We start from the raw sequence: 23,607 nt of genomic DNA, 5'->3' as shown, positions 1-23,607 counted from the left end.
AAAACATGCAACTGATCTTGGAAAAACATAGAAGCGATAGATTTATGTCCGCTAAGTTGAATATAAGGGGAAAATGATAGAAGCGTAAACAGAACTTCTAGGAGACGAAAATTTTGAGATAACAAAACATGAAAAACATTTAGATCTTCTAGAAACTTTGTTTACGCTTCTGTTATTCTCTTAGATTCGACTTATGTGATTTTTATTTTCACTAGAGATTATATCTCGATAATCCCTGAAGGAATTGCTAAACGGAAGAATCCAAGAAAGGAATTATTAGTTGCCACGAACTCATTCATCATAAATATCAGAGACAATTAATCCTTAATTTCTTCATTATCTAGATTCAGTTTCATTAATAGTGCGATCAGCGTGTTAATCTTGTTGAGTTGAGTCTCTTTTTCAGCTTCATGAACCGTTAAAGAAGGGACAAATTTGTTTTAATTAGGTAATTTAACATCTTTCAGTTGTATCTAGAAAGTAATAAGTTTATAGATACGTTCCTGATATTATTGACGGCGACGTTTTTCCATAGTCATAGATAACGTTAGACACAACGTCAAATATCGCAGTTGCGCTCTCTAACCCACGATGTTAAACAATCCCTAACAATTTAATCAGTAAACACGGCAAACAGTACGATAACCGTGAACATGTACAAACAATTGAGAATAGTTCAGTGCACAACAGTTGCATGGCACGATTGTCAATCAATCTTTAATTCGCACACTCGGCTACTTGTATTATGATGGCCGATTTATCTTAATGAAGTTCTACACTCCATCGTGCTTTAATTAGCCTCTCACCCTCACAGTACGCTTTACGATAATAGAGTGTTAAAGACATGAGTGATTTTTCAGTGTCCATCTTTAAGTGAAATAAAATAATGAATCAGTAATAAAACGTTCTTCTTGTAAAAATGTAATTGTTTTTCAACCGTTTATAAAAAAAATCACAAAGTATATATTAATTTTTTATTCACACTCTAAAAAATATGAATGTAGATTTAAACCTTATGATGTTTATATAATTCTTGTCGTGTTGGTGCTAATAAATACTAAGATACTAATATCATGGATTTTAAATCTGCACCATCCCTGGCGGATAAACTTTTACGAAAAACTACATAGATGAGACAAGATCTTAGAAATTCTTAATTTTTCGCAGATATTTATAGCGGGACGTAGAATGGCATTGTTTGTTTAAAAAACCAAGAAATGCGTCTTCACAAACGCCACTCTACGTCCCATTATGAATATCTATGAAAAATTAAGAACTTTTTAAATCTTGCCTCAGTCTATGTAGTTTTTCGAAAAAATTCTTTTTCCGCCAGGGATTTTGATGTTTATTGCAGATCAACACAGTGAGATTTATAAACACCAACACCCATGATGTTAAATTCACACCCATATTTGTTTAGAGTGAAAATATAAATCTTACGCCAAATAAATCTCGCCTCTTCATCGTTACGAATAAAGATCGCTTTCGCGCGTTCGCAGTAGCGAATCCAGATTGGCTCGTTCGGATCGCACCAATCTTCAGCATATGGTTTTGCAAGTAAGCGACGAGCCTTATTTTCTTTTTCTCATATTCTATAATTACTTTATCGCCTCGCGGAGTTTTCGTGATCAGCGTGTGACGTCGATAAACGGTAAATCGCCGTCGACGACGATAACGATAACAGTTGACCTTCGTTACTCCCGTCTTGTAAAATTGACAATTAAGAACATCCATTAGAGCACTCATTTCTTGCATTTTCTTGTCTTTCTTCCCGCCACCCGATTTGCGCGACATCGGCCCGAATCCTCATTTCTAGATTCCTTTTAAAGATCCACTCGTTTCAAACATATTCCATTATTTACTTTGTTTTAGTCCTCTGACTATCTTTCGAAACCTAAACGTATACCAATCTCATTTTAAATGTGAAAAGTATAAAAATGTACAGCTAACATAAGCATTTCTTATGAATGGCTGCGTTCAGCAGAAAAAACAATTTTGCAACTATTATAAGTAGAGATGTTAACAGAATAAAAACCAAATAGGGTTTTTTATGAAATACATTTTTTTTTTTTTTTAGGAAAAACAGACGAACCTTGTTTTTGTAAAATTCTATTTTTTTCAGATATGCATTTAAAATTTTAATTTAATTTCACACATTATTTATTTTTTATTTAGATATAAGGACACAGTTTGTATAATTTAAAAAATGTTTTTAGTTATTATTTTTAATTACTTCATACAATTTTCGTTATCCTTTGAATATCCTTTGAACTTTTGAAATTCAATATAAAAGAATCTGAAATTTCATCCTTGGTATCATATCTTTATCTAGATTAATTTTCCTTGTTCTGAATTCCGATAGTCTCAGAAATTTCAGACTTTTTGTTAGATGTGCTGCAAGAGATAATATAAAATTATAAATAATCAAATTGTATTTTTTTTAATGAAAAAACATAGTTTGCTTCAATTTTTTTCTATTAAAAATGGTTTTTTTACATCTCTAGTTATAAGACTTTAATATAATGAGTCTTGTCTTTAGTTCCTCATTGAATCTAACCGTATAAATCATTGATATTAAAAAATCTTACAACAGTTATGTACAAAGCTGTTTCTTCTGCTGAGCACAAATAATAATATCCACTTTTTAGTCAGGGTTGATAAAAAGACACGTTTTAAATAGATTAAAACATGCTTAATTGATGTTTTTAATATGTTTTAAACATGTTTTTTTTAAATACTGTTTAAAGCATATTTGAAGCATTGAAATCATATTCAAGAAGAAAAATGATTTACTCTTAAAAAAACCATTAGTCTTTGTCAACCCTATTTTTATCTACATTCTTGTATTTGTACTTGTATTTCTATATCTATTTTTAAAGTACCACTGGGCTTATTTGCTAAGAAACTATAACAATGTAAATCTTACTCTAAGCACAGCATATGTTAAAAAAGAGAAAGTTGAGGAAAAACAAGTCGTAATCCGTCTCTCGCCCATTCCTGTTTTATTCTTCGTACATTGCAGATGATTATGAAAGCTATTCGGTCCAGCTGTCGATTGAGCATCTTTTATTTCTGTTTTGTTTCACACTCCGCAAGGCATGGATTGATGGACATGGATATATAAGAAGCGTGGGAAGAACACAGTAAAGGGTAAACCTATATGTAAAAAATTCAATCAGTGTATTTGTGTTTTCAATTGTACTTTCTTGCAATTTGTCCCTTTTTCCCAAGAAGCTTTATATATATATTATATATATCGTTACGCTCCGAGAAAGGATATGACTCGCAGCTAAAGAAATCGCGAACTTGGCAGGGAAGGTCTTCGCTGGACGATCAGGTAGACACCAAGGATCAGTCACGGGGTATTCGTTGCCGCCGATCACATCTACGTACCTCAATACGACGTTAAGAGCCGCATCGAGGTCGGCTCGCCGTTTATTATGGTTAGCTGTCAATCACGCACCAGGATGACAGCTGATGACAGCAAACACCGACTCCATCGCTGCGGCTTCGGAGCGCAGCGCCGCTACGAGTCTCGCGCGAGATATTCGAGAATCGGGAAGAGAACGAGAGGGACGCCGTTCACGTCGTCGCTGCGATCCGCGACAACGCGAGGTTCTATTTCCATCCGAGATGACGTGACGAACGTCACGTGCAGCTTCGCGCGATCGTACTTTCAGGAGTTCCAGGTGAAGTCGAGCGCGCCCAGGTCGAGGATACCGGCAAGTATTCGTTTCGTTCGCGAACGGAATATGATACCTCACGCGACTTGATACTTTCAAATGACTATCGCCAGCGCTTCCCGCGCGACCGTATCGAGAGCCGCCGTGTCGCGGCGGGCACCAGAGTGCGCAGCCCCGTGTTTTCATCGCCGTCGCCGGTCTGGTTGGGATTGAAATGTCAATGGCGCGATCCGCGGGAGTCGATCTAACCTCGAAAGGCTCCGTCGCGCCTACGCCTCTTGCGTTATATATGCCAGTGTGAGAGGAAAACACCGATTCCAGGTCGTCGACGACGAAGCATGACCGTCTGGGAGAGGCTGCGCAATCCGTGCGGTTGGCGCGCGGGTGCCAAGCAGATCTCCGTGGACGCGATGCTGCCGTTGCTGGCGGTGCCGATCCTGGCGGTGATCGCCGCCCAGGCCTTCCTCTGCACAGTCCTCGTGTTCCTGGTCACGCCGGTCCTCGTCTACTACATGCACCACAACTTCCTCAGGTTTCTACTGCGCACCAAGTTCTTCCTCATGTGGACTATCACGAGCGTGCTGATGATGATGCTGGTGTTCGAGATTAGCGTCGTGCCGCTGATGGAGATCCTGCCCGAGGAGAATCTCGTGTTCATGGTGTGCGTGGTCGGTGGCATGTGGTGTGGCTACAAGACCAAGCTGAACGCGGATGCCTCGATACAGGAGAACGCTGGTGCCGTCGACATCCAGAGCCTGGAACTGGGCAACGGCAGCGGCGAGCTCTGTGCCACGTGCAGGAGAAGGACGCCACCCAAGGCTCATCACTGCCGCTTGTGCCAGACTTGTATACTCAACAGGGAATATCATTGCAAATGGTATCTTGAATACCTTTTCCTTTGATACAGAGCTATAAGCTCTAGTTATATAACTTCTCGTATTAACTACTTTGGCTTTCTTTTCCAGGCTGGATTGCTGTGTAGGTTCCAGTAATTTAAGGTGGTACGTGAGCTGTTTATTCTTCTCCGCAATCGCTTTTATATATGGCTCCAACTTGACTATGACTAGCGTCTGTCATCCGTTCATACTCATTGGAACTATACTCCTACCCGATGACTGCAGTGACGTGTATCATCAATTAGAGTACGTATTTATCATGTTTTCTAATTACACTTTGATACACACTGAGAATATCAAAATACGTTGCATATCGTTCTTGAAATTATTCCACAACAAGATGAAAAGTATATTGAAAAATATGTATAAAAAGTATATTACGAGCACGAGCGGGAAGTGTGAATGATATCACTGATATCGACACTTAATGAAGTAAACTGGAAAGATACAGGGGATCTATAAAGTTTAATAATCGCAAGATAATGATAATGGTCAGGCCTGCAAGATGTATTGTCATAAATAATATCTTTTATTTGTTTTCTGATATATAAAAGTTCGACCGATAACATGTCGCGCAACTGTTTGTTGCGAACATCCGAGCTCGATCGATATGTAATAATGTGTATATTGTTTCAGCATTGCACTTTGCTTCGTCTCCGCTTTGTACAGCCTCTTTGTGGGACTAGTGCTCTTTTGTTATCTTATGTATCACCTACGGTTGCTCTACATCGGCACGACATCGAACGAGCGACGATTGGACATGAAAAATCAGTCTGACTATAGAATAATAAATGTATCTCAGCTGTTCTGCTGCAAAACTTAGGATTGTTATTTGTAGAGATGTGCGAATAGTTCGAATTCGAATCGAATCATAGTGGATTCTCTCTCTTAATACGATTTATTTCGAATCTGAGAGACTTAAAACCGAATAAGTTCGAAATTTCGAATCATCGGTGGTTCGATTCCGAATTCGCCTATTATATTTGCTTCATTTTAATGTAAATCCAGAAAAATTTGATTCGTTTACCAAAAACTTAAACTTATTACCAAAGATTCGATTCGATTTGATTCGACCTCACAAATACTTGATTCGCACACCTCTATTTATAAGCTAGTTATTGAATTTATTTCACACGGTGTATACATTACACTCTGTACAAAGGATATAATGAAATCAAATTCGACAAACTGGAGAACGGTAAGACCAAAATATTTGTTATAGCGCTAAGCGTAATAAGTTTACTTAAAACAAGTGGATCAGAATTCAACAGTAACATCGGCTCGATTGCACACTATCTTCATCCATTTGATGTATCCTGATGTCTAAGATTCATAATTCATGAAAAGTATAATAAGTATGTTACTTCCATAACATTGTGAAATCATGTTCAACATATCATGAGGCATCGAGACTTATTACATTCGTCATCTTTAATGTATCGCAATGTGTGCATACTATTTGTATATTTATTGTAACTGTGATAAAATGGCCATTGTACGAGTAACATAGTAAATTGTATTAATTGAATACACACAGATACACATACACACACACACACACACACGCGCGCGCGCGCGTACTCTAAAATACTCTAAAATACTCTAAAATCAATTCAAGTAAAAAGAACCTTAAATACGTATGTACAATAATGTGATTTGCATTTTATTTTATATAAAAGAGTGTTATTTTTGCGTGTACTTAGGACTAAGACTTACCTCATTCAGATACAAGGCCAACGATTGTCGTACAGTATTAAATCTAAGTTATTTCTAAATTCGTTACACTAGTCTTCTAATATTACGCCTCTTTGCCTGGGATCAAAATCTGGAATTATTTCTTGCACGATTTCTCGCCACATGTTTCTTATTCGCTTTCTCTCCAAGATAACCGGTATCATTTCTGGATATCTTTTCCACATATTGAAATACTTAATTTTCAACTTTTCTTCGTAGTGTTGTAAGGCTAAACGTTCACGCTTCAATTCTTCTACTTTGTATTCTATAATTTTTATCTTCCACATTTTGAAATATTTATTCTGCAATCTCATGTCGCAAAAGTCTCTCGCCACTTGGTCCTTTCTTTTCTCCTCTTTCGCGACTTCCTTCCACTTCTGCAACCCGTACCGCAATAAATTTCTGTTGTACAACGATGTAACTAACTCGAATTTAATTTTATTCTGACGTTCCGTTTCCATCCTCCACATCATGAACACTTTTCGCAGCAAGCACCGCTTATAGTAGTCGTCGGCTTTCTTCATATCATTATTCTTCTTTTCGACGAGCGCGGTTATATAACGTCGCAACAAGTATTTGCGATAAAATGCTTCCGCCATGGCATTTAGTTTCTTATATCTTTCTACTTCGTGCGCTCGTTGTCGCTCTCGTTCTTCACGAATTCTTCTCGCTTCGCGCGATGCCTGAGGACGGAAAAATCTTAGATTAAACACGGGTATGTTTCTAAACATAGCATGTAAGAGGCATTAGAGGATAAAGTACTTTATTATGTTATAGAATGAAGTACAAAATAAACGAGATATTATATCATTAATGTAAAATAGAGTATTACAGTATAATATTTACTGGAAACGTTCCTCGCAAGAGATAATTTTGTTAACAAGGTAAAAGCTATGAGAGCCTAAGTGTACTATATACACTCAATACGATATTAATATACTTTGACCTCTCATATTATCTGACCTCTTGTTGCAATCTTTTCCTCTCTTGTTCCTCCGCTCTCCTGGCAGCCTCTTCTTTCCTCTTCTCATCCTCTAGTTTCTTCCGGCGTGCTTCTTCGCGCAGTTTTACTCTGTCTTTCCTTGCTTCCGCTCGCGCTTCCATTCTCGCTAGAAATTTAGGAGGACTCGGTACCCGAACTGGCGCTATCAAGGATTTGTCCCTGTTAATTAAAGAAGAAGAGCTTATAATCAAGAACTCGTCAAGCCGAATTAAGTTTGCATAGAATTCGATTTAATCTACTATAACACAAAGAACTAGACTCTGAATATCTCCTCTTTAAGGTACTTTCTACTTCACAAACTGTAGAAAGAGCAGCAAGCAGTATAATCAACGGTCCACTTTAATTTGGTCCGCAAGATCAGCTTCCAGCGTCTTTACGTTTTGCGTCATTGCCGTTCGTTATAAAAGAGCTTAGTTATTCAAAATACATTCACACACCGTGCGAATAGATACACATATCTAACGCAACGACGTCATAAAAGAGAGTTGATATATTTTACGTGGAACATAAAGATGATTTGAGAAGATATGATTATTATTCTGGTTACTAGTTGAATTTTAAAATTTCCATTGATGTATGGAAAGAACGATTTGATGGAGTATCTAAAAATTTAGTTAGATACAAATCTGAAAATAATTTCATCGGACATTAAAATAATTCTGTAGAGAATTCAAACATGATAAGCAATGCTATAAAAAGTTTTAACATACTAGCAATCAGCTTGAACGTCTTACATAATTACTTTGAATTTCCAGTAAAATTATTTTCAGATTTGTATCTAGCTGAAATATTTAAACTTTTAGATACTTCAGCAAAATTTTTTTGTGCAAATTCGATTGAGAATCGTATTTAAGAATCAAGAATTTATTGACTGGAGTCTTTTCGAGATAAAAAAATTCATAATTACATTTTGATGAAATGAAATAGGACGCTCATAATTACAGGACTACCTGTAGCCTGCTTGTCTCATCAGTTGGATCAAAGTCCTTCTAGTCTGCTGACCGCAGTGAGTCAGGGTCTCCTTGGCTGCGTTCACCGTTTCCTCGCTAGACCTCGTTATTGCCTCCTGCACCTGCTTTAGCTTCAGTTCTTCGATGATTTTGTTCTGTTCTGCCAATTTCATCCTCTGTTTGCGAATAATCTCTTTCTGAGCGTTCAATCGACACTGTGCCGGCGACTCGACAATGAACGGCTTGGAAGGAGGCTTCTTCACAGATTCGGAATCTCTCGAGTTTGAGGGAGGATGCTTTGACTTCGTTCTTTGATTTGACTTTGACTCCTTCTGCATCTCTTTGATAGTGTCGATGAGCATCTCGATCTTCGGCACGTCAGGATTTTTCACTGCTTGTTCTCGTTGAGCCTTCATCTTCTTCACATGCATCTTCCATAGATGAATGTATGATTTCAGTTTTCTTTGCGATAAGATGGTCTGAATGCGAGTCATGATTTCACAAAGACGCCGTTTATCCCGCGCATTCTCTCGAAGAGCTTTGAAATATGATCTTAAAATATTTAATTTCTTCCGATTCATAGCTTGGTTTATCTTTGATAGTCACCTTAATGTTACCAAAAGGCGCTATCTCGATCCCGTTTATAGAACATCGCTTGCTGTCCTTCGATTCGGCAGAAGAGACTTCCGCGATTGGCTTTTTATTCTTCTTCTGAGCGACTGTTGGCTTTTGCTCATTCGGTTTGCTCGTTCTTTTATTAATGAGAATTCTCTGTAAATTTTTAGCTTATTAATATAATTATTAATATAATTTAGATATTTAAACATTTATGATATATACGCAGGTACATCGAAAGTGGTGATTCAGCCTTAATAAATATCTAATTTATTGCTGAGCTTCACCTTGATTTTGCTGGATGTCCTCCAAAAGTTTTCATCATCCGAACTAGCTATATTCTTTCTACTGCACAATCCGCAAAATTTAGGATGGGTCTTTTGCAAATCTTGCTCAAATTTATGTAATTCTCTCTGTATGAAAGTTTGTTCTCTTTTCACCTGCAGTTCCTTCATTTTTTCCTGCGTTAGTAATCTGTAAATGCATTGATGAAATCCATTTTTGTATCATTTCCTTTTTGTTATTTTTGCCAAATTGCCTTATGTCCATTATACATTCATAAATTATATCAAGTCTGGAAAATTTTTATCAGAATTTTTATGTAAATTTTTCAATAATTTTATAACCTTTCACAGAGAGATTTTTCAGATTTTTTTATACAAATTGGAACACTTTTTAGAATAAGTGTCGAAAAAGTCTGCATCTTTTTTTCTTTTATATGTAAAAATTCTGAAAGTTTATATCTTTCTAGAATTCTTTTATAAATTTAGAATTTAGAATTCTTACATAAATTCTATGAAATATTCTAAGACTTTTCATTTTATAATCTCTAATGAAATCTGAAAAAGTTTAAGATATTTTTTAGAAATTATAGAAGAAGAAATTGTAGAAATGTTAGAATATTTCAGAATTCACATATATGAAAAATTCTGAGATAAGATTCTGAAATAAGATGTAGACTTTCTTAGAAAAATATTCCAATTCGCATAAAAATCCTGAGAAAAACTTTTACTGGTGTACGATAATATCGGTATAATTAAAATAAGCACTAAAATCACAAATTTTATTAGCGATAATTTATAGATTTTATACGTATGCTAGGCTTATATAAGTAGACATATTATAAATAAAATATAAATAGACATATTATAAATAAAATCTACACTTTTATAAGTATATATAAAGTTCGAAGGTATACCTTCTAGCCTCCGCTAAGACAGAAGACTTTGCTGGAGAACTTGCCAGATCTTCGCGAAATATTCTATGCCTCGCGTCCATTACCAGATTTGGATCCAGGAAAGTTTTTCTTTCATCTTCCAGCATTCGCCGTTTCTCAGACGGCTCGAAAATCGTCACTTTCATCATCTCGTCCATCAGCTTCCTCACTTCATCGTCAAACAGCACCATGCTTGTCAATCAGAGACAATTGATAAATTTAAATGTTCACTTCGTATTGCTTTGTATCGTGGGCTGTGCCAACCCCTTATTTATCCATGTTTATTTCTCTGTTGTTAGGGAAAGCTTCAACTCCCCCCATGTCAGGTGAATAGGTCCCAACGACTCCCATTCATGAGTTGAACGGTAGAAGACGAAGGTGGGAGCGATAATCGCTGGAGAAATGCAACTATTAAGCGTCATACTGATATTCTTTCATGATAAATAAATACTTTGAATTTTTGTTAATTTTTTTAAATTAATGACATAGTCGAAAATAATTAATAACATACATAATTCAACTTGGAACTTTTTAATACGAAAATATTATATCCCTAAATGTTGGTATCATTAAGAGAGAATAGAGAATAATATAGATTCACTGGACGAATAATAAACTCTAATGTAATTTAATTTTAATTATAATTATATCCAGGTAGAATAAAATTATAATGAGATCGAGATGACATAAAGTAGAAGTCATTTAAAAAAAAAAAACTATAATGATGTCATTCAATATATTTTTGACGATGATTTTTGTAATGAATTTTTTTACATAATTTTCAATGTTTTTTGAACTTTTTAATTAAAAATAATGATGTATACTTTTTAGTTAAAAAGTCACTTATTGACATTATGACATTATTTTTTCTAAAATGACTGCTATATTTAATGTCATCTTGATTTTTATTATGATTATTATGATTTTGTGTTCTACTGTCTTCTTTTTATATACTTTTTAATAATAAACAAAGAGAAACGTTTTTTTTCTTTTACTGTGCGCGCGTCCGCATTTATTTAGATGATAATTAGTAATATACTTCCAGATTTTACGAATAGATTTTACGATTTTTATAAATAAACCTATACAATTTTAAAATAATAGCGCGCAATGTGAAAGCCTGTTTCGTGGATCGAGGTTCAAAGTTTCCCGCCGTCTCGACGTTAATCAATCGCGATGCGAGATCGGCATCGTCGACTGTCAGGGAGCTAGTTGCTGCAGCAGTACGTGCATCACCGAGCGAGAGGTGCATCGACTTCGAAGCCTATATGTCGAGGCTGATGAGTCTTCTCGTGTGAGTTCAAAATAACGGAGGTCCGTGTAACGAACACCTGTTTCCTGCCTTGCGCGCGATGTCATCGACCGCCCGCGTCGTTTCTGGAACACCGAGGGTCGCGCGTCGCGGTTAGAACGACCTGGTGTCATCCTCACGGTCCATAAATCTTGGTCAATCTCTCCCGCGTATTCCCGTGTGCAGGTCTCCACGATCGAATGTGACTGTAATATAGGCACAGACGACCAAACCACGGACTCCGCTGGTGCGATACGTCAACGTAAGATGGATCCAAGGGGCCCTCCTGAGGGGGCCCCTGCCGAGTCCTTCGAGATATCCAGCATTGACAGGGGAGCTGACATCTCGGTGAATTGGCCTATGGATCATCCCTTTGCCTCGTCGCTGTGCGAACAGCCGAAGAAGCTGAACAACAGGCTCCTATTCCTGACTGTGAGTAACTCTTCTACACAGCACACTTTATCAGAGAAAACGTCTTTATCTAGGTCCTTAGGATGTAGAACATCTTCTTAGAACATTCTTAGGACTTTCCTTGAAAATCTATACTGTATAGATCTTGACGATGAACATGTCAATAGCCATCTTCATGATATAATCACTTTGTTGCTAGGTGGAATATGTGGAAGATCAATCTCGGCTGTTTCCTACGTACGAGCAGATTTCCTTTTCTCCGAGGGCGGCTTCTCCCCTATCAGAGTTTGAACATCGAGTCAGTCCACTGGATCCAAATATGAGCTCTACTGCTAGATATTCTCCCACACCGGTCCAACTACCTTCCTCTCCCTTCCATAACTCTGTTGTTGTACTGCAAGGTCCGACCTCACCCTTGATGTCTCAGCCTGAACCAAATATACGAACCAGCATCAATTATGTGACTCAGTTGACTCATCCGATCGACACTCAGACTGTACCTCAAACGGATGGTACCACAGACTTTGTTGGCAATGGGAATGAAGACGGACTTGTGTCCAGCGTCAGCAGTGAATTGATTTTAATGCAGGGTAAGAAGTGATTTGTTTTTATTAAATGAAATACATATTATACATATCATACATTAGATGGTATTTTTATTACTCTTTGACTGTTATATAACACTTTCAGAAACTGCACCCGAGTTGGAATCTTCAACAACTCCCTTGATGCTAACAGGAATACCAGGCACAGACTTTGCTCTGACTAGAGACTTCCTGGTGATGCAGGATGATCAAATAAATGTTATCAACACGTTTAAAAATCAGAACATGGAGATAGAGGATAACCCTATCACTTTACCTATTACTGAAGATGCAAATAAAGAAAACAACAATCTTGCTTTGTCGGAGTGTGATAAAGAAATTCAACAAATTACGGAAGACTCATTGTCCATTGAGAAGAAAAAAATAGTTGAGAAGAAAGATGTAAGGAGATCCAAACGACATATAACAGATAAAAAGAATTTCTGTAAGTATAATATTTATTCCTAAAACATGTAATAATAAATATTATTACTTTACTTATTTATATAAATCATAAAGTAAAAGAAAAGCAATGTTTTTTTTATTTTATGATTTATATAAATATACAATTTATTTAAATTTACAATTTATTTCTTGATCTTAGTCTCTTTTATATATTATTTTTTTTTGTATAGATTTTTATATATGATGGGCATTTTTGCAGGGGGAGATGACGAGTATGACAGTAATTGTGCCAAAGACGATAGCTCTAGTTTAACCGATGTATGCACTATCGCAGATCAACCTGTACCATCGCGTGCTGTAGCAACACTGCCAGGATCATATCTTTTGTTAAACAAGCTGTCTACATCGCATGGTTCAGCAAATAACGTAACCTATGGAGTTTTTGCGAAACGTAATATTCGAAGACGCACGCAATTTGGGCCTATAGAAGGTGTATTGTGCACTTATGATGGCTCGCCCTTCGAGAATATTTTGCCACTGCTCTACGAAACTCAGGATGGAGAATTTTTGAAAGTAGATGTTTCCAACGAAAGTAAGTGACGTCTATAGCGTTTATTCGTTTTTCTGATAAAATACTTAAACTTAAATCCTCTATTATGTTTTCAGATACTTCAAACTGGATGCGTTTTGTGCGACCTGCACTGACATATAAAGAACAAAATCTAATCATTTGTCAACAGAAAGATGGAATAGTGTTTTTGACTACTAAAAACATCTCACCAAAAGAAGAATTGAAAGCAGGTCCTAGTCCAGACTATGCAAATCGCAGAAATTTGTCAATACTCAAACCAGACATAAAAGATGAAAAAGGTATAAAGAGAATATAGATATTATATTCTGATACATTATAATAAATATTGACCAACGCAAATTAAATCGTTTTTAGCAGAAGTGGCAAATCAAACATCCATATGGCCACGTTTGGATAATAATTCTTACAATCGACGTATAAAGATGTTTCGCGACAGGAACATGAAAGAAAAGGAAAACTCGCGACAGAACAAATGCGATAAGGAGTGGAAATGTTCCGTGTGTAAATTAATTTTCAGGACTGCTTGCCTGCTTAACTTGCACATGGCCATTCATTCTTCTAACAATATCAAAATTGAGAATCAAATGTCCACATGTCCACAATGTGGACAAGAATTCCAGAAACAAAGCGAATTAGTGAATCATGTAGCTCAGCACGGACGAACGGCGTTACCTAAGGCAAAGCGATTAACTCCTCTAGGCTCATACAAGTGTTCAATGTGTTACAAACGTTTTGCTACAAAGATACGATTACAACAGCACTGCTTGGCGCATGGTGCTGAGGACCAAAAACCACTGCCATGCAGTATCTGCTTGAAACGATTTATGAACAACTCCGCGTTGTCCGGTCATCTGAAAACGCATAAAGGTAAATCTATAATGAATTAATAAGGGTTAAACAATCTGAGGTGCACAGTTCGTCTTTTATTTTTTTCTCTTCAATGTGAAAAAAAGGAAAGTTGAAACCGTGTAAATTCAGTTAAAAAAAACAAGTTTCTGGTATCAATTGCTGCGCTATAACGATTCCGTATTTGCAGAAAACAAACAGGTCTTTGAGTGCCCAATGTGCAGGCAGCTATTTCGCCAAGGTACGATGCTAAAGGATCACGTTGAGACACATAGAAATCAAGATGGTATATTCAGTTGCCCTCACTGCCAGCGAACGTTCATCAAGTATTCTGTCATTCGCAAACACATTCGGGCACATCATTGCGAAAGGAAGCACAAGTGTCAGCATTGTGCGAAACGTTTTCCGACTGTCGACAAATTGCGAATGCATCTGTTGAAGCACTCCGATCACAGGTACAATTTTAATTCGACTATTTGTCGATCACGTTAATAAGATAGGTGAAAATTTAATTAACTTTTGTTTGTTCAGAGAATTTCATTGCGCGAACTGTGGTAAACGATTCAAAAGAAAGGATAAATTGAAGGAGCACATGACTAAAATACACCATTCTCAAACGGTTAATGGAGAACAAATGACACAGAACAATCAAGCGAAGAAATTTGTGCCAAAGGTATGTCAAAGTAAAAAACATGTGATTGATTATACATTACTCAATTATTTTATTAATAGATAAATCCGAGCGATTATAATCGCTTCATTTACAAATGTCATCAATGCCTGGTGGGTTTCAAACGAAGGGGAATGCTGGTGAATCACTTAGCGAAGCGGCATCCGGATGTCGCTCCCGAATCTGTGCCAGAATTGAACTTACCTATCTTGCGACAAACCAGAGACTACTATTGCCAGTATTGCGACAAGGTATCATCACGAAATAAAATTTTTTTTAAGTAGAGATGAAATTATCATATTTTTTAATATATCGTATTTTTTAAGGTTTATAAAAGTAGCAGCAAGCGTAAAGCACATATCATGAAGAACCATCCTGGCGCGGCCTTGCCGCCTAGTAACCGACAAGAGGAATCCGAATTCTCAGGACTGCCGAATCCAAGCTTCAGCCAAACAGTGGGCAGCATCACGACTAGTCCTCAAAGTTGCCAGTGGTGTCATAAACAATACGCCAGCAAGGTAAATTTTATATAAGATTATATTTATTATTATTTATTATTATTATTTAAGATTATATTACTTGACAATCGGCAGAAGTTAATAAGTATATATTTTATTCAAGGCAAAGCTATTGCAACATCAACGCAAGAAACACGCTCATCTGATGGAGCCGGCGGATCAAGTACCGCGATCGCGAAACCGGCCGCCACAAAATCAAAATCAACCACCCGCGTTGAACGATAACAACTTTGTGATATCCGATTATATACAAGGATGCGACGGAGATTTCCTGAAACAGAAAATAATCAAACTAACGAACGACGTTGATCTGATAGGCAATGGTGGTCTGGAGATGATCGGTCAGCAGTTTGTGCGTATGCGCGACATACGTTGAGGAAAAACGCGGCATCCTCATATAGGGGATGAGCGTCGCCAATTTATCGAGATATGAATCTCGCGACCTTTGTACGCAGTCGAGACAGGCTGCGGTTTTTTGCTGCCGTTACCAAAATCGAGGCGACGTCGCCTGGACGAAGCGACGAAGCGTGTCGCCCGAGAATATTTGGAAATATACACGGCTTTGTCAGCGTCGGTGCGAAACACTCGGCGCTGTTTTGTTGATTGTACACGTTGATTGATCGACAATGACGACGATTACTGATGATAACTAGTGGCTTTGGCGGATTTGTTGGAAACGAAGCACGCAGTTTTAAGAAACTTTGCCCGAGCCTCGGAAAAAAAAGAGAAACGAGTAAGAACGTTGACTGAAAACCAACGAGGCTCGAATCTACTTGCGACGGAGAACATTGTAGTCTCGTACAATTGTTGAGAGTTTTTCTCAAAGTATTAAGAATACCGTAAAGAGAAAAAGAAAAAAAAAGGTAGAACAAGTCCTGATACTATCGGCACGCCATTTGCGCTAGGCCTGGTAGTTTTACTTAAAAAATCCGATGTCATTCGAGTATGAAGTAGATGGACGAAATTTAAACGACAAGTTTAAAGAGATGTTAAAAGGATCGGTTTAAATCTGGCAGCGGACGGGTCCGCTGCGTCTTAGATCAGCGTGACTTCTTCCGTACGACGGTGATTGGACGAGTAATGTTAAAGAGAAGATTTATTATTCGCAACGTATTTGGCTTCACTTAATGGCGAGCGATTGTCTGTAGATTACGTGAAAGCTTGCGATCTCTGTAAGGAATCGTCCATTTCACTTTTTGCTCTTTCTCTCTTTCTCTATCGTAATTCCAAGATCGTAATTCTCGTAAACGCTTGCGTCCACGTTCTCATTTTAGAATAATATACAAGTAACATGCGTTTTTAGATCTTCAACGGAACATACTGTTTTCACGTAATCATTTCGTAATCGCTGGTCTCATCCACGTATGAATCTAGTCGTCACAGCCGAGAGCTCGTTTGAATCGTCGACTCGAGATGTCCGGTTTAAATTGACGCACGGTACTGTAGTTACGTAGCCAAAGGGACGTTCGTCCTCGCGATTTTACGAACAGCAGGAGCAACGTACGTGTATTTTAAGCTGTGTATTTCTGCCGCGCGTTCACTCACACGTAAGCACACGTACATCAAGAGTTTCCGCAAAGATTGTCCAAAGATTGTATATTCCGCAACGTGTCTGAATTCGGATAATTGTGCCCTCTCGTAAACCCTATCCGATTAGTGTGTGTCGTAAATAAAATCCACACGAACGATTTTCACACTCGAGAGAAATTCACCGATGAAACACGATGACGATGTTGAATTTATTTTACACGACGCGGTATATACACGACGTACATTATCGCAATTACGAAAACAAGAGATTGCATGTTTGTCGATGTCGTTGAGTACACGGAGGATTGTACTGTAAACATGACTTAAATAAAGTTATTCGATGAGCGATACGAGACAATGATATCATTTATTTTATTCAACATCAAGGGTCGCAACGTCATAAAGCAAACTAGAGATATAAAAGAATTGCTGGAACAAGTTCACAAAAATATGACTAATTTCTATATTAATAATTTTTAGGCACAATATAGCACACATAATGTTGACAAATTTGCTTTAAAAATTGGTAAATGCTTCCGAGATGATCATGAAAAATACAATTGATATAAATGTACTGCGCTTTTACATATATTTTCTGTAGCCTCTATTATGCCATAATTTTTCTATCTGTTTATCGTGCTTTTGCTTTCAAATTTTTCGCTGGCAATCGCAAGTGGGCCCACCGCTCCGGGCTTCAACACCTGGTGATTCGGCGTGGCGGCGAGCGATCCTCCACCTTTTTGTTTTTGTGCGGCATCATACAACTGCTTCTGCATCATAGCCAAAGAAACTTTATTCGCAGACAAGAATTCCTTCATGGAGACCAATTCGCCCGACATCCTGCGAGGCGTCTCTGAGTTATCCTGCGCCCTGATCGAATCCCTACCAACAAGCCTGTTTGGCCTCCTCTTCGAATAGTATACGGTCGATACGGAGGACTGTCTCCTTGGTAAATACGGCGCCGCTACATTCCGATTACCGTATTGTAATTTATGTATCACGTAATTCAGGCCCTGCTTTATTACGATCGATGTGACGTTCAGCAAGGAGTATATACAGCAACATCCCACCACGAGGAAAACAAAATTCGTGAATCTATACCTACATAAATGAAGAATAAAACTGCTGCATTTATTTGCATTTTCAGAGTTTTAATGCGAAAAGCTGGCGCGTCTTAGTTAAAGAAAAATCCAAAATTTGTCAAAGAGTCTCATTCAAAGTTTAGTTTACAGAAATTCAATTTGCGCCTTGAATAAATTATACGAATTCGATTTCGTTCTGACGAAACAATCTTCGCAATCTTACCAATGTACGTAAGGATAGCTCGGCTGTTGGGTGCTAACGAAGTCGCCGAAGCCGATAGTGGTGAAGCTCACGAAGGCAAAGTATAGCGCGTCGAAGTAATCCCAGCCCTCCAGCGGTGCGTAAAGTGCAGCGGCACAACAGGCGACGATGCAGGAGGTGACGGATAAATAGAACATGACCCAGTACACGCTTGGTTTCCATTGATCCAGGTTCACATGATCGTCGTCATCGTCAAGAATGTCCGGCAGAGATGTTCTCTGGGTGCTCGACGATTTAGGGATCCGTCGGGATGTTAACGTAGTCTTGCGGAGACGTCTTCTCAATCGACGTACATGCCAGCTACGCAAGATCCACGCCAGGAGAGTAATGATTCTCTCCAAAAAGAGATTGAAGAACAAGATGCCGCCTAAATTATTACTTAATATTAGAGTCCAAGTAGCTTCATCAAAACCCTGTTTCATTAATCTTAGATTAACTTTAATCTCGGTTCAATTTATTATTTATATTTTTTTTTATTCTTGGAGTAAATTGAACCGAGATCGAATTTAATCTTATATAGATGGAACTAGGCATAGATAATATATTTAAGTTTTCATTCTAGATTCGTGAAATCTTATTTTGTATTCTTACAGCTAGATTATTTTTAATATTGTTACTTATGATTTTTTAAGACAATTTTCGTTATTAAATGTAGATTTTTTTATTATTACCGGAGCAACCGAAGAAACCATAAAGGACGACTGCCGCTTTACCCGCTGTTGTCTGGGGTGCGGTGCTTCCGTATCCTACAAAATAATTTCAGTATCACGCTTCTTTCATTTCAGAAGTATATTACACGGCGACGAATGCATAGAGATCGACGACCAAAGGACAAGCCAGAGTCGTGTGGATAAGTGCAAGACTAGGTCGCGAGATATTAGCATTCCGGAATTCACCAGAACATTCTCATGCATACACCGGCCGACGACCCTTATCCTCTTACTTAACGTTATTATGACCAAGTTTTGCCGAGGAATGCGATCACCTCGACAAAACTTTTCTCTATAGTGTATAAATACGTGGTACATCGCGAAGTTATTAGTACTCGAAGAGTGTAAGAAATAAAGAAGAAAGAGCAATTATTTGAAGTGCGACAGCCTCTTAATTTTTTTATTTATGTTATATAAATGATCAATTTATTCCAGAGTATAACCGAAAATAATACAATTTTTTTCATTTTAAAAATAAAAATCCGAGAAATAAGATTATATAACTTAAATTTAATCCGCTAAACTCGCGAATATTGATTAAAATTAATAAGAATAATTGTAATTAAAAAAAAACTTGACTTTTACAGATATTAAGATCTTGAGTGCGGAATCGGGCAGGATCGTCTCCTTGAAAGTTGATTTGTTTCGCGACATCGTGAGCACTAAAAAAGTGTGAGGGGCAAAGTGCTCGACGTAAATGCGGTAAATAAATCCTACTGACCCCGATACTCTCGGCCACGTCGTGGATACGGATGATTAGTAACTGGCATTCCCATTATAGTATATTGCGCCATGTTTCTTACCGATCGTAGAAACTATGGTGCCAACGAAGTGAAAGCTACCGGGAAAGTCCCAGCGGCGTCTCTTGTTAATGATGCCGGTAGCGGAAGCGTTGCCGTAGGCATATAGCAGTTCATGCAGCCTCTGCAAGGCCAAGGGGCTACCTCGCAGGTGGTGCTTCCGAAACGCGTGATAGACCCGCCAGAATTCTGTGGCCTATGCAGCCCCCAAAAAAGTATCGGTAAATATAAGAATCATATGTTTTAATTCGGGAATAATCACCTGGGATATTTTTATACTCCAGCGACTAAAAAATATAAATTATTGTAAAGTATTAAATAACAAATATGATAACCGAAATTATAGAGAGACGTCAAATTGAAAACACTGAAGAACTCCTGATTTAAATAAAAACAACGATAACACGAGGGCCATTAAGAGTCGACGCGGTCAACGGAGGGCAGTAAATTAATACAAAAATTCATGACTATTCGAAATGTATGGTTTGTGAATAAATTTTTAATTAAATTATTAAATGAATTTTTTTATTAATTTATTGCACTTCGTTTATCGCGCCGACTCCTAGTGGCCCTCGTGTTATCGTTGTTTTTTATTGTTGTAAAATATTGTTCGGATATTGTTTAATAACTATTAAATATTAAAAATATTAAATAATAAATATGTAATTCCTTCGAAAATCCGCAAATCCTAATTTTAATTAGGATGTAAAAACACCTCAGGTGATCGTTAGATCGTTTACGTAAAAAGAATCAGGTGACTCTCTACTCTGAGATCAAATATAATTCTAATCGGATTAAATATAATTCTTCAATCCTGATTTGTAGATTTCATGATAACATATATATTTATTGATTACGTTACAAAAGTACACACAAAATTCATTGATTCATTTGGTGTGAATTATGATAATTTAGAAAGAGAGAAGAGCTTTTTGCTCAATTTTCTTCGTATGAAGATCACTGTAATCTCTTAATTTTAATTTTAATTTAAAAGACACGTTTTCTCAATCTGTGATTCCTTATTTTACACTCTTTGTAAGAATTATAGCGGAAGTAAGAATAATTTTTAATATATATGTCCGGAATCCGGATACACTTTTTTGTACCTGTCCTATCTCGAAATCGCTTTCCAGCCTTTGAAAGAGAGCCGCGCCTGCGAGCATGTACGCTGCCAGGACAACGGCAAGGAGGATAATCCTGGCGTTGTCCTCCGCGAGGCCTCCACACAAGCACATCACCGGCGACTCATCTTTCCGACAGCCGGCGGCTGCTACGTGCGATCCCCACCGCGCTTTTCATCCGGAGCGGCGCAAGCTCGGCGGCCGCGAAGAATTCATGAAGAGATACAGAAATGCGAGATGAACAGTTTAAAGAATATCTCCTTTTCAACATATACAGACAAATAAGACCTATAAACGATCGGTTAGAAAATATTGCTGCAGCCAATTAATTTTCTTCGCTAAAAAAACGTTGCTTCATTAATTTTGTCATGCAGATAGCTTCGGTGTAAGTAATTACGTAAGATTTTAATTTGAGTGCTTTTAAATTTGCACGAGAGATATAGTAAGCAGCGAAGGAGATAAAATTAATCGGAGCCAGATTGGAAAATATCCTAATTGCCTCGCATTGACACGATGGTTCTAGACGACGTAACAGGCAGCTGAGATGTATGTGGGGCAATCCAACGCCCGCACCATTGAAAGCAAATCCTTTGATGAGATAAAAATAGAAATACAAACACTCGCTTGCGTATTCATAGTGTGAATTTCACCGAAGGGATGCCTTTTCGTGGAAAGCGGCTCTACGCGGCGGATAATTACCTGGTTCATGGCGCGTTTGCGAAAAACGCGGATGTTAAATTACGATGCTTTATGGATAGCTTCAATTTTAAGCTTCAATTAAAAGATGAATCGGGTATTTCGAAAATATTATAAGTTTAATTCTGGAAATTTCGTTACAATTAAAATGCTAGAAAAGATATGAAATCTATTTATAAAATAACTTATATGTGTGTGTATATATATATATGTGTATATATATATATATACATACATATATATTACTTCTCAAATTCGGAAAAAATATTTACAGCAAATTTTGGATAAAAGAGGGGAAAAGAGCGAGACCAATAGCGAATAAATCATAGACGTTATATAGTAAAAATACTTTGTTAATAAACAATAGACAATCTGTGAAAACTACATTTACATAAATAGATACTATCAGTATTCTCATATCGAGATTATTTTTTGTACAATCATATAAAAATCTATATAAAATATCGTTTATATTACCTCGATGAAAAAATTTCTCATAATTTCTTATACTTTTCAAAATTTGTCATACTATATTTTAAACTTATAAAAATTTCTGAACAAGTATCTAAACTTTTCTAGATTTTACAAGTTTTTTATCAGAAATTAATAGAATGAGAAAATTTTAGAATATGTTAGAATTCATATATGAATGATTTTAGAAAAGATGTGGATTTTCTCAAAACTTCTGAAAAATATTCCAATTGGTACAAAAAATCTAAAATTTTCTAAAAAATTATAAAACTATACAGAAATTCTGAAATTTATATAAAAATTCTGAATAATTATATAAAGAATTCTAAAAATTTTCATCAAGGTAGATCTGTTCTTTATTGCTGAACTAATATACACTTAATGTGTACTTAAAACGAAGTAGATATATATTTAAAGTTTGGCGAAAACGAGATAGAAAGTCTTACAATTAGTGCAGTTCAGTGCAGCAACAAAGAGCAGACGTCTTATCCACTATAATACTATCTTTACGTCACGTATGTTAGAGCTTATTATTACATATTAACAGCGCTCCAAAATTGACAGATAGTTGTTCTCCCACAATCATTAATGCCTCGCTTGCGGACCTTCTTCCAATTTCCGCCAGACGACCTAGAAAGGAAAGACATTAATTGTACGTAATGAACATCATAACGTAATGAAATCATATTACTCGTTTCACACGGAAGAGGAAGTTTTTTCGAGGGAGTTTTACGCGATGCGAATCATCGTAAAATAATTATATTTTAAGAAGATTCCTTTTCTATTTGAAAGATATTTTTTTCAAAGTGAGACCGTGTCGTAATGATTACGTATTAATCAAGAAATGGTAATTTACTTACATTGCACATTTCTCTAACTAACGCCTTTTCACCATCATGACCTTCTTCTCTTTCCAGCTGTTCTCTGACCTCGAGAACTTGGAGAGCACGTACTACGGCCTCCGGTCGGCTTCCTAAGTGAGTATTGTCGTTCGGGCTCGCGGGACTATCCCAAACTTCACCCGATGGTAGCACTTCCCAACCTTGCGCACGAGCCTGGAGAACACTCTTGTCTTCTTCCAATTGCTTCACCCGTTGCTCCAAGCTTCTCACGTATTGCATTGTTTGGTCTGCAAGAGATTCGCAACTGAATCACTCCGGAAGATCATTAAAATAATAACTGTAACGTATATACTTTCACATATATGATTACGCGTACTCTTCATTTGATGACAGTAAGCACTTATTTGTATAGTATTCATTCATCATGTACCATACTAATATTACATAAATACAGGCAGCGATTTTTTTAAGAAAAGCTTTCGTTTTCTATGTGAAGCTTTCATTTTCTTTGAATTATGATTATTATATTCTTCTAATATTAAGTTAAATTAAAATTATACTTGAACATATTTCCTTCCGCATAAAAGAACTGTTTGCGTTTATTGATTTAATACAAGAGAGAGAGAAAGAGGTCTGCATTTTTTACTAGATTATACCGTTAAATGTGGAAGTGTGCCTC

General features: G+C 37.0%; 5 protein-coding genes across 7 annotated transcripts in view; 2 read left to right on the top strand and 3 right to left on the bottom strand.

The window, feature by feature from the left end:
- The first annotated feature begins 4,004 nt into the window (after window positions 1–4,004).
- Window positions 4,005–10,503, top strand: GABPI (zinc finger DHHC-type palmitoyltransferase GABPI). 2 transcript variants are annotated; one of them, XM_018449136.1, is made up of 3 exons: window positions 4,005–4,560; window positions 4,649–4,825; window positions 10,397–10,503. In XM_018449136.1, exons 1-3 carry the CDS (start codon window positions 4,022–4,024, stop codon window positions 10,425–10,427), a joined length of 747 nt encoding a protein of 248 aa, XP_018304638.1. In that variant the 5' UTR covers window positions 4,005–4,021; the 3' UTR covers window positions 10,428–10,503. The 2 variants fall into 2 exon arrangements, with proteins under 2 accessions (XP_018304638.1, XP_018304636.1); XM_018449134.1 differs by lacking the exon at window positions 10,397–10,503 and adding an exon at window positions 5,216–6,354.
- Window positions 6,347–10,430, bottom strand: LOC108723396 (trichohyalin). The gene is given in 6 exon segments (XM_018449138.1): window positions 6,347–6,996; window positions 7,277–7,475; window positions 8,267–8,836; window positions 8,838–9,037; window positions 9,169–9,355; window positions 10,080–10,430. Coding segments are annotated over 6 exon segments (1,998 nt in total). The 5' UTR covers window positions 10,289–10,430; the 3' UTR covers window positions 6,347–6,363.
- Window positions 10,504–11,313: 810 nt separating the features above from the next.
- LOC108723420 (PR domain zinc finger protein 10) lies at window positions 11,314–17,111 on the top strand. 2 transcript variants are annotated; one of them, XM_018449182.1, is made up of 11 exons: window positions 11,314–11,820; window positions 11,999–12,389; window positions 12,490–12,828; window positions 13,048–13,380; window positions 13,455–13,658; window positions 13,738–14,247; window positions 14,417–14,681; window positions 14,758–14,899; window positions 14,959–15,147; window positions 15,223–15,414; window positions 15,518–17,111. In XM_018449182.1, exons 1-11 carry the CDS (start codon window positions 11,656–11,658, stop codon window positions 15,788–15,790), a joined length of 3,003 nt encoding a protein of 1,000 aa, XP_018304684.1. In that variant the 5' UTR covers window positions 11,314–11,655; the 3' UTR covers window positions 15,791–17,111. The 2 variants fall into 2 exon arrangements, with proteins under 2 accessions (XP_018304684.1, XP_018304683.1); XM_018449181.1 differs by having other exon boundaries at window positions 13,735–14,247.
- Window positions 17,112–17,524: 413 nt separating this feature from the next.
- On the bottom strand, window positions 17,525–21,039 carry LOC108723368 (potassium channel subfamily K member 13). Its single transcript, XM_018449076.1, has 5 exons — window positions 20,905–21,039; window positions 19,802–19,994; window positions 18,960–19,034; window positions 18,250–18,655; window positions 17,525–18,045 (listed from the first exon to the last, which is right to left on the bottom strand). The coding sequence occupies exons 1-5, from the start codon at window positions 21,031–21,033 to the stop codon at window positions 17,568–17,570; spliced, it is 1,281 nt and encodes a 426-aa protein (XP_018304578.1). The 5' UTR covers window positions 21,034–21,039; the 3' UTR covers window positions 17,525–17,567.
- Window positions 21,040–22,434: 1,395 nt separating this feature from the next.
- Ccdc85 (coiled-coil domain-containing protein 85) overlaps window positions 22,435–23,607 on the bottom strand; it is a 3,650-nt gene continuing 2,477 nt past the window's right edge. Inside the window, 3 exon segments of the mRNA XM_018449054.1 lie at window positions 22,435–22,716; window positions 22,947–23,215; window positions 23,585–23,604. Of these exon segments, the coding sequence (XP_018304556.1) occupies window positions 22,672–22,716; window positions 22,947–23,215; window positions 23,585–23,604 (334 nt within the window). The 3' untranslated portion in view covers window positions 22,435–22,671.

This window comes from Mycetomoellerius zeteki, unplaced genomic scaffold (genome assembly GCF_001594055.1).
Source record: "Mycetomoellerius zeteki isolate Tzet28-1 unplaced genomic scaffold, Tzet1.0 scaffold232, whole genome shotgun sequence".
NCBI lineage: Eukaryota > Metazoa > Arthropoda > Insecta > Hymenoptera > Formicidae > Mycetomoellerius > Mycetomoellerius zeteki.
Note: the sequence above shows the minus strand (reverse complement) of the source record. Positions and strands in the feature narration are given on the sequence as shown.